General features: G+C 38.3%; 3 protein-coding genes across 4 annotated transcripts; all 3 read right to left on the bottom strand.

Annotated features, from left to right (window-relative positions):
- Nucleotides 1-587: 587 nt before the first annotated feature.
- On the bottom strand, nt 588-5363 carry LOC113685961 (protein rolling stone-like). The gene is made up of 2 exons (XM_027203552.2): nt 5184-5363; nt 588-2014 (listed from the first exon to the last, which is right to left on the bottom strand). Exons 1-2 carry the CDS (start codon nt 5256-5258, stop codon nt 1268-1270), a joined length of 822 nt encoding a protein of 273 aa, XP_027059353.2. The 5' UTR covers nt 5259-5363; the 3' UTR covers nt 588-1267.
- Nucleotides 5364-8153: 2790 nt separating this feature from the next.
- LOC113685954 (protein rolling stone-like) lies at nt 8154-12109 on the bottom strand. Of its 2 annotated transcripts, XM_089206335.1 has the most exons (3): nt 11878-12033; nt 10489-10734; nt 8154-10151 (listed from the first exon to the last, which is right to left on the bottom strand). In XM_089206335.1, exons 2-3 carry the CDS (start codon nt 10501-10503, stop codon nt 9402-9404), a joined length of 765 nt encoding a protein of 254 aa, XP_089062461.1. In that variant the 5' UTR covers nt 10504-10734; nt 11878-12033; the 3' UTR covers nt 8154-9401. The 2 variants fall into 2 exon arrangements, with proteins under 2 accessions (XP_089062461.1, XP_027059348.2); XM_027203547.2 differs by lacking the exon at nt 10489-10734 and having other exon boundaries at nt 11878-12109.
- A 138-nt stretch (nt 12110-12247) lies between these two features.
- LOC113685953 (uncharacterized) lies at nt 12248-15308 on the bottom strand. The gene is made up of 2 exons (XM_027203545.2): nt 15069-15308; nt 12248-13855 (listed from the first exon to the last, which is right to left on the bottom strand). Exons 1-2 carry the CDS (start codon nt 15141-15143, stop codon nt 13085-13087), a joined length of 846 nt encoding a protein of 281 aa, XP_027059346.2. The 5' UTR covers nt 15144-15308; the 3' UTR covers nt 12248-13084.
- Nucleotides 15309-15346: the final 38 nt, after the last annotated feature.

Genomic DNA, 15346 nt, shown 5'->3' with positions numbered 1-15346 from the left:
TTTCTTTCCTTGACGGTAAAAAAAATTGAATAATATTGAAAAATACTGGGGTTACTTTTTAACGATTCAATTTTTACGCCTAATGGCTAAAATTTGTTGCCGTTTTTTTGCCGTAAACCCATTTGAGATCCTCCTTGTTCCTCTAAACTGCTTTAATTTATCTGTTCGCAAAAGATTATTACATTTGAAAAAGATTCTTAACAAGGAATTATTTCTATTCCAAGAAAAATGATAAATTGTGGTAGTAATTAAGAATACTGTCTATTTGTACTGCAATGAAATTTCGCGCCTTGAAACGGACCCTTTCCCTTAATTAACCCTTTTGAAGTCACTCTCAGAATTTAAACACTCTCAAGCAGACAAGTGATGAGAATAAAGAAAAATATCACAGTTACGGGATTATTGTTTGATCTAATACCAAATTCGCCGAACAAACATCATAAGAATTATACGGAAGACAGAAAATAGAGTTGCTATTGAGATCTTAGGTGTGACTAAATACACCTTGAAGAAGACTAGCCACGCCTGAAGAAGACTAGCAGTATACATTCGAAACGTCGCGATCTACATCACACGTGACTACATCGTGAGACAAACGAAAAACTTAGCTTTTATTTTTAAATACACCTTATACGATCTTTGAATATATAATACGTGTGGATATTTACAAGTTGCGTGATGCGTAAGTACTGAGCAATGAGAAAAACCTTGCGGTTTGATTAATCAATCAATTTCAAATATCTTTTTGCGGGTTGACTCCTGCCCAGCCTCAAGATGAGTTTGTTTGAAAGAGGTAAGAGCAAGAGCCCAAGTAATGGGCTCCTGGTACGACCTTGAACTCATCGCGAGATCTGGTACAGAAAGGCAAAGATGTCTGTCAGGAGCCCATCAACACGAGCATCTGTCTCTCTTTGAGTCCACCTTTTTTGGAGTAGACCTTTTTATAGAAATTAAACAACGAGGGATACTTGCTATTGGGTGCCTCAATAGCCACTATGGAGGACGTCTTAACTTAACAGCATTTTGAAACTGTCGATTACAGGGATTTTTCACTTTAACCCTTAAAAACCCTTAGAGTGACCAGCATTTAATTTCTCCTAATAGAGATGCTTCTGAATCACTTATTAAGATCATGAGAATAATTAATTATCATCATCGTCCTCATCAAAACCTCATCGTCATTTAGTATCAATGTCACATGCAACATCCTGTATGTTTCAGCGCATGCGCCATACCCTGATGCCACTTTATGTCCCGTCATGCCACACTAGTTTCTACACTTTTCAGACAAATAATCTCGTAACTTGGTTAAACCAAACAAGATCAGATGTAAAATTGGCAGAACCACAAGAAGAAATACGACTAAAAGTATTCTAATTGTCAGCTGGAAATCATTATAATTCAGGGCAGAATAGATGAAAGGTTCTCCTTTATCATTGGTCCCATCAGCTAACCAATATATCACTGAGAATAGAATGTATATGGCGAAATATAGCAGAGGGTAGATCCAGTGGAAGAGGAGGATTGGGATCGAACTCAGAAAAGTGTCAATCACCATGAAAACAGAGTTTAGCGCGTGCTTCGTGATGTTGTTGGCGTCAACAGGATCGTCTTCGAACAGAACGGTCCAGTATCCAGCGGTAATCCATACTCCTCCTGTCGCGGAAATGACGTAGATGAACCAGAATATTTTATGATGCCACCGCAAGGCATCAACCTCGTGGGCGTCGGCACCATTGCTGTTGTCACCAGGCCCCATTTCCAGATCTTCAACCGGTCCAGCTCGACTGCCCCTTATTGGAGCAGGTCTTTTTAGCATCTTTCGGTTTTGATGGAGAGCGATACAAGAGAGCGTGGTTGCAAAGACAAAGTAAATGTTCAAGATTAGGAAAGTCCAGTTTGTTAAGAAAATGAAAAGTTTGGCACCAGCGACATAAATGTTGTAACCAAGCCATCCAAGGTTGTAGGCTGTGACGATCAAACGATACGCCACAAATACAGGCAAGGACAGCCACTGAAAGAAATAAAAATGGAGTGGTTAAAATTTACTGCTGAACAGTAATACAATTCTCGCACATGTGCGAATAGTTGAAATGGCTAAGTGGCGTACCCTGAGGCTGTTAGAATCAAGTATTACATTAAACATTTTATGATAAAGCTCAAACTGAAACGACAAATCAACAAACTGACGTCAAAATGTCACAACGAGGCTCTTTTCAGAAAAAATTAAAGTAATTCGTCTTGTTATACTCCATTGTGTTTCTGCATCTTGAAAACGTATGGCACTGCGTATCGCAGTTGCCCTTAGAGATACAAAATACTCAAGAAAAGAAAGAGAGAGAAAGAGCAATGGTCATTTGATAAAATACATATTGACTGAGTTAGGTCTGACCAAAGGAAAATTAAAAAAATATTTGCTGACGGTCGCGATGCATGAACTTCCCTGCGCTCGGCCAGTAATTACGTCATGACCTCGGAGCTAAATACTTTCCCGTCCGGCCCTTCCACTAAGGCAATAGGCGCCTTAAGCAACAGAAGGTTTCGTTGACGACGGCGACGATAAGAAACTGGGGGTAGAACGGCTTCAGGTCGCGGTCGCGACTGCGAGTTGCCATCTTTAAGCAGAGCGTGCGAAATACGTGACGCCGCGCCGGGCGAGCTTCGCAAATTTGGTGGTAAATTCATAAGTCACAATGAAGTTCTCGATTCCTTCCCATTGTCCGATCATTTCGAGCTTGAAGGAAACGCAAGATTTACTTTCGGTTTCCTTTATTAAAAGAGTCACAAAGCAAACGAATTTTCCATTCTTCACGACGTAACGATCTCTGACAGCTCTCTGAGATACTGTGAATCCTGGATGTGTTCAGATTTTGCGCTGTTTGGCTCCATGCAGAACCACGCTCTTTGGAGCTAGCCTTGAATTAAAAGGGTTCACATAATAAGATTTTTCCGACCAACATGACATCTTTTTGTTCTGAATAAAGGGGGTAAGTTTCTAAAGAAACTGTGGTGCTGTGTCGGTGGAAGAGTACAGCAGGTAATTTAGTGTTAACAACTGAGTCGAATACGTTTTCAACTCAGTTGTTAACACTAAATTATCTATTTTTTCTGTCCACTCCATCTACGGGTTAAACATACCCTTTATATGAAAAATAACCCGACGAATTTGAGCCTTATACTATTAAAGTTTTTCTTATAATAGACACATCCCTTTTTTTAAATTATTATAGCGAAAAATTACAAACTGTAAAGCTGAAAAGAGTTCTGTCTTGGCATGTCAATGTCGAAAACGTGAAAAAAGCTGTATCACGCTTCTTTATAAACTCACGATTTATTCGCTTGATTCAAAAATTTTGCTACTACGCTTCGGTTGACTCCCACGCACAACTCTCGGCTTATAAGAAGGAAACACACTCAACGTCTCGTTGTAAGCACGTGGAACAGTGCCATACACAGGTTGGCTTAGTTATGTATAAATAAACGAAATCCCTTATAAATGTCAATCAAATTGAGAATAATTAACGTATCGTACAGTTTCCAACAATCAAAGACAGAAATTGTTTTACATGTTATATGTGTAATGTTAAAGCGATCAGTTGCCATCAGTTGTATATTCATTATTTTTGCTAGCTATTTTGATTCAAGTGTCGGAAAAAAACTTTTTGCGAAGAACGCAACTACCTCGTGTGTACAAGCAGCGCGCATTTGTCTGCTTGTGAACATGGCGATTAATTCCCCCGGTACACTAAATACAAAATTAATTTTAGTCGATTTAAAAGCTTCTATGTTAAATGAAAGGCCAAGAGGAAGGAATTACAAAAATGACTGAAATATTATTTCAAGCTATAACAATCCACCGGTTATACATTGAAAAATCGGAAAAGACAACTAATTATTCCATTGAATGAAAGCAACCGCTAAGCTAGAAACTAGTTTAGCATGCTAAAAACTTCAAAAAATGAGCCTAATAATGCATGTAATTTTACCTAGCTTCCAAATTGAAGTCCGAAAGTAATCTAAAAGTGATCATAAAAAAGATTAAGTGATCACGTTCTCGTATTCAACGGCAAATCACAACTTGTTGTATATGCGCAGTGAGGACTACAAAGAAATTTCACGTTTCCGGTTGCCTTCGTGAGGCCGGGGACGTCTGTTGCTTAAGGTGCTTAATAACTAGATAAAATTTACTCGTATAAACTTTTTTCGAATAATTTTGAGTGAATTGCCGTCTCATTTTTCCAAAAGTCTCCTTTCAGTTGAGTCATTGATATTTCCAGAAGCTGGTAAATAAATGGCGTAAACGTCTCACAGTGTGCCGTGGTTGCTAGTTGCTTTTGAAATTGTTTTGATGTAACTATCTGTTGCTATGAGCCAACCTCACGAAATATTTCTTTATCTATTCCACATGCACTTTACGTCACTATAGCCAATATTTCTTACACTAACGTTAAGAAAAACACCTACTCTACCATCACAGGGTCGATAAAGGTGTAATTTCTTTCATTGGATTTCAATAACAGCCATGTAATTGTTAAAAGAAGCTAGAAGTGTATCGACATAGAAAACATTGTACTCAACTGTCCACAACTTGAAAATTTTAATCGTCGTTTCAGAGTATCCAACAGGATTTAAAACGTACGCTAGATGATAATAAGCTAAAACACCAGCTCTGTTTTTCTTTCACTCGTGAAGTGATTTTAAATTTGCATTTTTCCCAATTAGGTTTTCAATTTGATGTCACAAACCGTAACGTGTTACAGTTTGCGAATCCTGGTTTGGAGTCGATCAAGCCATAAATAAAACCATATTGCTGGTGTAAATCTTGAAAATTTGAAATGATGAGACGTTAAAAGATCTTTTACAACCTGTGTGCGAGAGACTAATACAACTGCTGTTACATGAATTTGAACATGTTCAAAATTGCAACAATATGTAAAGGGCGGTCGCCTTCTTACATAGAGATCAAGTAAACAAAGTCTGTGCACGACAGGGTTCGATACCTAATAACAGTTCCGTTATCAATGAAAATAGATTGTAGGCAGTATAGTTTGTAATCTCTCCACTTTCTTACTCTGAAATTCCTAGTTTTATGACTTATGCTTCAGCCCGATGTTTTTTTCCAAGATGCATTGTCTTGAATAAAGCACCTAGATGAGATGTACTTTACAACTTACAAAACTTACCCGAGACTCGCAAAACTCACGATAGATTGGATGCCAAAATTTGAAATTTCTCAAGCGAAATTCCCTCCCGCACATTTTTAAGTTTCCTCTAGCTGTGGAAATCAGCAGTGATCAGCTAGAGATAAACAGGGGAAAAACTTGCTTCGGCGAGGTGCTCAATACTTTTTAATGTTTTTTTTTCTTACGTAGGCGAGTGAATTTACATAAAAATTGAGCGGCAGCCGGACATCATTCAAGTAGAACTACGTCACTTGATGCCCCAATGTGCTTCTCACGCACAGCACGCAATATTACGACATCAGTGCTGTAGAGCGACGAAGTTTCCTTCGCATCAGCTTGATCCTCTATAAAACTGGTATCTATTCTAATCTTTAATCGCTGTTCGTAAAAATCGCATCAAATACGTGCAATTTATATCGTCATTTTTGTTGCTTTATTGACTGTTTACATGTTCAAATAAATCAGTACATTATGAATTGACGAATGTGAGACGTTCGTGACCGCATATAAATAAACATAGGCATGCGTGGCATACAAGAGTTTTTTTTTCGGCTGGGCGGGTTGAGATGGGACACTGTGTAACTTTTAAACGGACGAAAATATCGCGTTACTTCAACTAAGAGAGAGGAAAAAACTGATTTATATGAACTCGCAAAGGTATTTTGTGGTCTACTGTCTAAATACTTGAAAGGCCATCCCCATTAAAAAAAAAAAAAAAAAAAAAAAAAAAAACTAAGAAAAAAAAGAACAAACAAATACAAGAAGTATCTGAATTGGAGGCCTATAACCCCTGCAGTCTGAAAACAACAAGACATGAACCCAAAATCAATATGGCGGAAAGGTTGGTTGATTTTATTGTAAAATTATGACAACTTTGGAAAAAGGATCGACCACCTAAACTCCTATGCGCCACACCAGCATCCCTCACTTTTCAACAAATGCTTGAAAAGGAAGTCCTGGTTATATCAAACATTACGGCTTCGTACCGGGTTGGTTTTAAGAACTTGGTAAGCGATTACCTACAGACTTCGTAGCCGTGAGACTGAATGACTCGATTGGTAACTTCAAGTTACAGGATCCTTCATCGGATATTGCATCAAAGAGCAGGATTACGTTTAAAGTTAATATTATCATCTCAGTTGATTAACAACGAGGATGACGTGAAAAGTGAATATTTACGTATTTGGACTAACAAAATGTACAATATACTGTAAAAAGTGTTCCTGTTTTTGTTCCTGTTTTTCTCTATGCTGTTACTGTACTCATTTTTCAGATTAAAAGAATTATTTAAAGTGAAAATTGTTTCACAACGTCGTTACTTTTTTCTTTTTTTTTTTTTTTTTTAATGCCAAAAATTTGGGTCGGTCGGACGACAGTAAACGGAGAAAAAAAATGGCCTAAGCAAAAATAAAATGCATCGGTGCCACACTTTTTGCTGTTTCCCTCGCAGTCGTTTTTTGGTGTCGTCGCACAACGTCATGTTGAGAGAGAGCGCGTTGTGTAATGTGACCAAATAAATGTTGCGAAAGAGACTACGCTTACTGCAGTTCCTCTGACAGAGAGAAAATCAAAATTATTCGTCTACAGTTACTTGCCTCAAAAATAAAATTCCAGGTAATTTTACTACGAAAAGCAAACTGAAACTCTGTTGTATCTCCAATAGACCCTAGCCAAAGACATATTGCAATCTCGAATAAGTGAAGTATATCGAGCAAGAGAAGAGGATCATATTTCAAAGATTGCTCCCCGATTGGTTATTGCCTACCTGAATTTTGCCCACTGTGTGTGAAATACGTGATAAAATGCAGGTTATTTACAGGGGAATGACGAGCGATGGAGCGGAGAATAATTTGGCAAAATGGAATTTGCTGGGTGGAATACAGTTCAGGCGCGTGAAAAATTGCCCAGTGTTCATGTAGTGCAATGATTGGGTATGTTCTGAATGGACTTTGAACATTGTTTTCATGGTACGTGATGTTATGTAAGTTGTTTGACGTGTAAGTTGTGAGTAAAAGAGCCGATAAAACACCTTTTAACTTAAAAATGACACAAAGAGGTTAACTGCGAACCTTTCATGTCCCGATAAATCTCGACCTTAATCAACGAGGCTCTTGATAAGGACACAAATCATTACACTTATCAAAACTAGCCCAAAGTTTATGGTTTATGTCATTCTTTGTGCACAGTCACCTGGTTTCATGACATCATTTGTAAGAAAGCTGTGGTATCATTGGTGCGAGATACATACCCGATCACGCTCTGATTGATGCACCATATCCAAATGCTGTGATATGATTGGTCCGAGATGCATACCTTTAAGCGGCAATCTTATTGGTGCGAGATACATACCCAAATACGGCGATCTGATTGGTACTAGCAACATACCACTCTACATGCTAACAAAGAGTTATTTTTTATATAAAAAAACAGAACTAAAAAAGATAGCGAAATGAAAGGAACTAAAGCAAACAAAGAAAGGGCAAGCCCGAAGTCTTTTTTAGCGAAATGAACCCTGCTGTGTTAAGGGTATTACAATCTGGAAAACCTTGATATAATGAATACACAGATTCGAGAATAGGAGGTCTTCTTGTCATAAAGTGTGATGTAAAGGCGTCAAGAGAAAATAACATGGGAATTGTGAAGTGGAACACCGGTTAATTTTTTGGGATTGTGCATAATACGAACATCAATGACACACTCTGTCGGCTGCGCCTTGCATTCGACTTAATTATGAGCTTATGGTTTGTACTACACTTTTGTTCTCAGCACATTTTGACGTCAATTATTTCAGAACACACACGACGACATGGTATTTATCTGTAAGATAACTTGTAATTAGATCGTGTTTGGGCTCGTACGTATAAAGAACCCCAGTACCTTAATTAAAATCGTTATTTGATGGACTTCGCTCATAGCGCATTCATTGAACTCGTTATAAATGTCAATCAAACAGGAATAATCAACGTATCGTACAGTTTCCAACACCTTTTATTAATCTAGAAAAACAAATCTCTGCAATCACATCTGCAGGTCAACTACTGAGCTGAACATATAAGACGATTTTTAGAGCATCTAGCTAATTAACCGATCTCACTTAAAGATCTATTTTTCAAATGTAAGATTGAGAATCTCAGAAAATATTAGCTAAATCTTCAAGACCTACATGTGGGTGAAGAAGTCGATTCAATATTGCTTCAATATTGAAGAAGGCGATTTAATATTGTCTTTGGTTTCTCACTCTTAAATGAAATAATGTAAAAACAGTCTTCTAAGTCGACAATCATCAAACCATCTACCAAAACCTTTTATAGCCTGCGGATTCATAACTCAGCTGAAGCTCTTATTCAAAAGATTCCTTTACATGATATAATATTTCCACTTTCATTTTTGGTAGCTATCAGATACGACCGGCGACTATATGCAAAGTATTGGCTAAGTTGTAACTTTGTGTATAAATAAATGTCTCTATCATTCCCATCATCGTCGTTAGCTATTTCCAACAACATCAAAGTTTTTCTGTACCACATAACATGTTAATACAACCATATCATATAAATTTTAATCTACACTTAGTGTGCAAGGGCACCGAGACCCAAAATACTAACCACGGGTTTAAACCCTTAGCCCGTAAGAGTGAGTAGTATCTAATTTCTCCCAATAGTATAACCCCATCACACAGTAAGGTCGTGAGAAAAAAAGAAATGATCACCAACTAAACATTCTCTTGATTGATAAACAAATTCTCCTTTTCAGCACCTTAGGAAATGTATAGAGAACAGTATGGAGAATATGCATGGAGATGTTAGGGTGTAAATGTTTCAGGAAACTGACTGCCAGTATGCATTTAAACATATGTAGAAATCATGAGGTGGGTACAAACCACACAAGTTACATTCACACGTACACAAACAAAGTATAATTACGCAAAAATAACAAAAACAGGATCGATAATTATCTACATATATATGGTGTGCTGTTAAAGTAGAGAGAAAGAGGAATCCTTATTTGCAACAAGGGTATCACATATTTATGGTTCTTGAAATCAGATGTATAAAATTCCTATTAGTTTTGGAGATTATAAGTCTGTTTTGAGCCAAGCGTGTATTGTGCCTATGTGCCTTTTGAACGTTTTTGAAAAGTACCCTCACAAGTTGTTGTTGTCGTTCTCATTATCGTTATAATGATAGTCAGTCTACAATATTGTGTTCCCTAATTTTTTCATTGGCTTTTATACTTTTTATAGAAATAATCTCGTAACTTAGTTAAACCGAAGTAAATCAGATGCAAAATCGGCAGAACCACGAGAAGAAAAACCACCATAAGAATTGCGGTGGTCGTCGGGAAATCACCGTAATTCAACGCAGAGTAGATGTAAGGTTTACCCTGATTATTGGTACCTCCAGCCAGCCAATAGAAAACCGAGAAAAGAGTGTATATGACTAAGTACAACAAAGCGTACACCCAGTGGAAGAGGCGGATTGGAATCGAGCTCAGAGAAGTGTCAATCACCATGAAAACAGAGTTGAGCGCATGCTTTGTGATGTTATTGGCATCGACAGTGTCGTTTTCGAAGAGAATGGTCCAGTATCCAGCGGTAATCCATAGTCCTGCTGTTGCTGAGATGACGTAGATGACCCAGAAAATTTTATGATGCAACCGCAGATTATCAACTTCGCGGGCGTTGGTGCGATTAGAGTCGTCACCAGTCCCAATCTCTATGTATTCATCTGGTCCGTCCTTGCCGCTTGCTTTTGGAACAGCTTCGTTCTGCTTCTTTACATCTTTGTAAAGGGCAATACAGGATAGAGTAGTTGCGTAGACAAAGTAGATGTTTAAGATAAGGAAAGTCCAGTTTGTTAGGTAAATAAAAAGCTTGGCTCCGAACAGGTACATGTTGTAGAACAGCCATCCAAGGTTGTAGGCAGTGACTATCACACGGTACGTCACAAAAACAGGTAAGGATAGCCACTAATAAGAAGGAAAAAGCAGATAGAACGCAATATGATTAACCGTTTAACTCCCAGAAGTGATAAACACGTAACTTCTCGCCACAATACGCATACATAATCCAGACACCAGGTAATGAGAATACTCAGACTTATCAGGTAGAAGTTGTTAGCTTAATTTAACACCAAATTCTCGTTACCAATTCATAAAGATATGTGTAGAAGCTAGAGGGGAGAATTAAAAATAAGATCTTGGGATTGAAAGAGTTACTCTTATCATTTATTATCGATACAATTAAAGGACAGAGATGTTGGCTTTGGCGGGATATGGAATGAAAATTGAAACCTTAGTACTTGACCTTGAGCAAGAGCATATAAACTGTTTATACTCCCATGTTTTGGCATGTTCCTCCTTTTTTCTGAGTCTTTTTTTCGGTCCTGCGTGGCAACTTTAGATGTAAATGTGAACTCTTTTGGTCGTATCATCACTGAAGTTTTCCAGCTGTTTTTTTACTTCTTTTAACTTAAGCTGAGCACGAAAACCTCGAAACCATCAGAGTGTAAAGCTGTAGTGGCGAAGAAGGATTGCAATGCTACACTTTTGTCTGTAAAAAGATTTCACTCAGTCGTAAATCCTTTTGTTTGCGTATGGAGTTAAGGAAAAGTATATTTCATTTTCTTCTACAGTCGGGGGAACATTTGGATCACACCTCTCTCCTTCCAATTGCTTATTCAAAATGTTTCTATGTAGCCCGCCTTTGATATTGAGAAAAAATCACGATAACGACTTGTTTTGAATGGCTGGGAATTTTGAAATAGCCAATATTTTGATAATCCGATAAACTAATTACACCTTCATATATGAGGTCAAGGTTGAAATCACTTCCGAAATTAATACCGTTGAGGAAAGTAACTCGAAGTCACCTCAGTGAGTGCCTAGAGTGAAAAATCTTTGATCTCAGTGGCGAATTTCGATCACAAATCTTACAATGAAATATAGAACTCTGAAATTTGGTCTTCCCGATGTGGCGATATAGCGTTGTAGATATAGGAACAATCTGTTAGATATTTAAGATGTTTTTCATAAAGTTGTCTCGTTAATTTGCACGTCTTTCGAAATTTCGAGAAAACAGCTTTATCACCTTGACAACGAAGTGCCTTAAGAATGCAATTTTACAGTTAGAGCGGTTGGGTTGGTTCGTCAAGAAGATGAAAAAAAGGAGAGAAAGCCTAAACTCAGGAAAAGCTAGGTTATGGGCATTAGTTTGTTAGCTGTTCTTCAGCTGTTTTCTGATCCAAGCGTAGGCGATATATAAATAGAAACAGATTATAATTTCTCTAGTGAAATTTGAAATGCAAATTTTATTAACAATAACGAAGTTGCGAGGTTTATGGACGTCCTTTCCATCTCCTTGATTTTCCCAGGAAATGTTTAAGATAGGTTAGATTATGAAAATAATTTTATGGAGATGGCCTAAATTACTGAAGGTTGAGACAAATATGGATCTTTTAGGGAGAGATTGGCAAAGCTGCCGAGTTAGAATTCTAATGAAAATATTACCGAAATTGTTCAAAATGAACACCCTTTCAATTTCGTACGATCTCTATTTTGTAAATAATGTACGAAACTGATTGAGTCTGTTGAGTTTTGGAAATAGTAAAGTGAGCTCTCTTGCCACATTTTTAATGCACTCTGTTCATAATTCAATGCCTAGATTAATGTGTAATTTGCTTCTTATTCAACTTACCCTCGATTCCGAGAAGTCTCGTTGAAATGGATGCCAAAATTTAAAATTTCTCAGGCTAAACTCTTCCCCACACATTTTCGAAACTGCTTGAATTCAGTTCGGGATCGTAGTTCACAGGCTGACAACCAACAAGTGTTTGCACAGTGATTGTCACGTCAAATAGATTTATCTGATCCGTGGGTTTGTGAATTAACAAGAAATGTTAATAAGCTTAGGGTCCTCAAAGTCACGCGCCTTGCAACCGGTTATTTATTGTGACGTAATAGCTCTGTCAAGTCACGTCTCAGGTTACGTCAGAGGACATCCGGTGGCGAGGTGTGAGCGCGAGTCGAACCCGCGATAGGATAATATACTATAAACACTAACAGCTTAGTACAAACTTTTGCGAGGTCAAATGGACTGTTTTCTCCCAGTTTAAGATAACAATTACTCTACTTACAAAGGTAGGGTAAGGTAAGGTAGCTTTATTTATACACGGTATTTCCTTCAGGTACATTAAATTTACATTCCGAGAAAACTAACTTCCTAACTAAATTAGAATCTAAGAGAAAATAATTGAGATGAAAAGAAAACACCTGCTTTTCAAGGAGGCCATGTGTAAGACCGCCATCGAAAGAGGAAATTATTAATGCTTACAACATTTTTTAACTGAATGGCTTATGCTTATATGCTATTTCCATTCATATTCCCAACACCAACGTAAGGAAGCTCTAATAATGCTTCCAGATAAGATACGTGTCAATTTTATCGTTTGAAAATGATAGCCCCCCCCACCCCGCCCTCTACCGACTGTGACATTCGTACATATCTCATTTTATCCTTTCCGTAGGGCGAATACAATTGGAGCTTGCTTGAAAGAGCACTCTGTGCTTAAGTTAAGCCTGTACTTATGCTGTGAGCGTTCTCACTTGTTTCTCTAAATTGTTATGCGAATGCTTATAAGTATACTTATGCTTGTACTTGAGCTTATGCGTTAGCGAAAGCCAGCCTTAAGACCTCTCGCCGGATCGCCGCCGCTGTTTCGCCTGCATGCGGGCTCTCGTGTTTAGGTTTTGCCTAACGGGCCTTTTATGGACACAGCCTCCTATTATACTGTACTGGCAGCCGCTTATGGAAAAGGTTATTGAAAGAAATGGAATTATAGAAGTACAATCGGAAGAGGCAACTGTTCAAATTCCTTTTCAAGAGAGGAAATGTAAGGAGAGATTTAGTCATTGTGTTGTGTTCCTCGAAGGCAATCTCTCAACTTGACGAGACCAAACAACATCAGTTGTAAAACTGGCAGAACAAGGAGAAGAAAAAAAGCTACCAGCCAGCCAGTGGACGCTTCGAAGTTGTTGTAATCAAGTAGTTCGTAGATATGAGGCTGCCCTTGAATGTTAGTGCCGCCCAGCTGCCAATAAACCACAGTAAAGGCCAAGTATACGAAGGTATAAACCAGGGCGTATATAAAATGGAAGAGGCGTACTGGGATCGAGTTAAGGAATGTGTCAATCACCATGAACACGGAATTGAGGGCGTGCTTGGTTATATTGTTCAGGTCGACTGGTTCGTCTTCTTCATACAGCACTGTCCAGTACCCTACGGTCACTAATAAACCTGCGTTGGCACTGATGATGTAAAGAAGCCAAAAAAATTTGTGATGAAACCGCAGAGCATCTTCATCGTGAGCTACTTCAGTCGCGGTTTCACTACTTTCGGGTTTGTCGTCACCAGATCCCATCTCGACCGCGACGCTCGACTCTGGTTTGTCGTTAGTATTGGGGTGAGTTCCACGGCTATTTCGGTATTCGTTACAAAAAGCGCAAAGGGAGAGTGATGTGGCTTGCAGGAAAAACAGGTTTAGGATGAGGTAAGTCCAATTTGTCAGGAAAATGAACAGCTTAGCCCGATAGAGGTAAATGTTGTAGAGAAGCCAGGCGAAATTGTAACCAGAGACAACCAAACGGTAGGCAAGGAAAAAGGGCAAGGACAGCCACTAACAAAAAAAAAAAAATTAAGTCAGAGATAGATCGTTATTTATCTCCTAGGGGGAGGGGACGGGGGAGGGGATATCCCGATAAAGGGCTCTTTATTATTCTTATTATCCCCTTTCATTGGCACTTCAAGTTAATGGTTAATTTTATTTAGTCCTCCGTGTAAACTCCATAAGCGATGACTAATCTCCCACCGTTCCCCCTGGGAGTCATGTAATCCTCCAAATCCTCCACATACCCCACCCCTTCTCCCCTAGGTGGTTTCTAAGCAAACAAGGAACTTATTTAACTATTACAGAGTTCCAGGTAACAGATATTATGATAGGACGAGAAGCTATTTTTCCATGCGCGACTGTAAAACAGTGGCGTGGTGTGACCATAAACCTGTGAGCTCCTTTGCTTACCTAAATTCGTTTCGAAAGTGCCTTATAATTAGCGTGGCTCACGAAAGACTTATCTTCGTGATCATGATTTTGTAGTCTACGAGACTTCTTAAAATGTTCTTACACTTCACCCTCTTTGTATTCCACCGTCCCTGTTTGATTCCAATGGCTGCTTGAAATCTGAATGCGTAGGCAATTTAGCACAGCACCTGTTCTGTTTCAATGTATTTTTTCAATTTGTCTATTTTTATATTTTTTTTTGCAATCTTTTATTTTTTTTCGCTGATTTAGCGCCATTACTACGAGATGATTAGGAAACGCCATAACCAAGCATTTTTGACGTCTGGAGTGTAATAAAACCCCAGACACACGCATTTATCACAGATACAGGCAGATACCTCTACCCATACCACCTGCAAGTATCAGTTTTCCTTCCAAGCAACCAAAAACTTGCTCATCGCGATACGAGCCCAGAACTGAGGCTGAAATGTAGGCCATATTTTTTTGGCACTCCGACTACACCACTTCAAATCCCATCTTTCAATCTCCTTTTTCGCCTTTGAATGATTTCATAAACTTCACAATACAATTTTGTTATTTGTTGCCAGTGATAGATGGGTAGGTGTAAATAAACCTTTTTTGCCGGTCTTTTAACGATGGCAAACAGTGCTAGTAAATCTGAATTTATCAGTAGATCAGTCCTGCATCCGAATAAGTTTGCACAGACTCACGTACCGTGTAAAATTACCCACTCTTGCCCAGAGCACCAGATCTTGTGTAATTGTTTAGTAAATAATCATCGAGGTGACCACAGATCAATATTTGAACTTACCCGGGAATGTGTAAAATCTCGCAGGATCGGGTGCCATAATTTAAAGTTTCGCAAACGAAATTCTTCTCGACACATCTTTCAAGGTGGACGTTAGCGATTAAAAGCTCCTAGTTTCTTGCCTCCAAATTGATACAAAGAAACAAACTAAAATAAGAGATTGTTTAGATAGAGAGAGTTTATCAATTATTTAAAATGTTTTTCATGAGCTATTTTTGTCCCGTTCAAGCAACCCTAGCAACTGGGCTAGAGTCACACAAAATCTGACATTGTAAAGGAAA

This window comes from Pocillopora damicornis, chromosome 5, assembly GCF_964200805.1.
Source record: "Pocillopora damicornis chromosome 5, jaPocDami1.2, whole genome shotgun sequence".
NCBI classification, from domain to species: domain Eukaryota; kingdom Metazoa; phylum Cnidaria; class Anthozoa; order Scleractinia; family Pocilloporidae; genus Pocillopora; species Pocillopora damicornis.
Note: the sequence above shows the minus strand (reverse complement) of the source record. Positions and strands in the feature narration are given on the sequence as shown.

What these genes read in the sequence shown, in the direction of transcription:
- LOC113685954 (XM_027203547.2), bottom strand. Translation starts at nt 11,952, where the DNA reads ATGTGTGGGGAAGAGTTTAGCCTGAGAAATTTTAAATTTTGGCATCCA. An exon ending in GAGACTTCTCGGAATCGAGG is followed by an intron (nt 10,152 to 11,877) that starts GTAAGTTGAATA and finishes CCTTCTTATTAG; the next exon opens with TGGCTATCCTTACCTGTTTT.
- LOC113685961 (XM_027203552.2), bottom strand. Translation starts at nt 5,258, where the DNA reads ATGTGCGGGAGGGAATTTCGCTTGAGAAATTTCAAATTTTGGCATCCA. An exon ending in GTGAGTTTTGCGAGTCTCGG is followed by an intron (nt 2,015 to 5,183) that starts GTAAGTTTTGTA and finishes TATTTCTTTCAG; the next exon opens with TGGCTGTCCTTGCCTGTATT.
- LOC113685953 (XM_027203545.2), bottom strand. Translation starts at nt 15,143, where the DNA reads ATGTGTCGAGAAGAATTTCGTTTGCGAAACTTTAAATTATGGCACCCG. An exon ending in GAGATTTTACACATTCCCGG is followed by an intron (nt 13,856 to 15,068) that starts GTAAGTTCAAAT and finishes TTTTTTTGTTAG; the next exon opens with TGGCTGTCCTTGCCCTTTTT.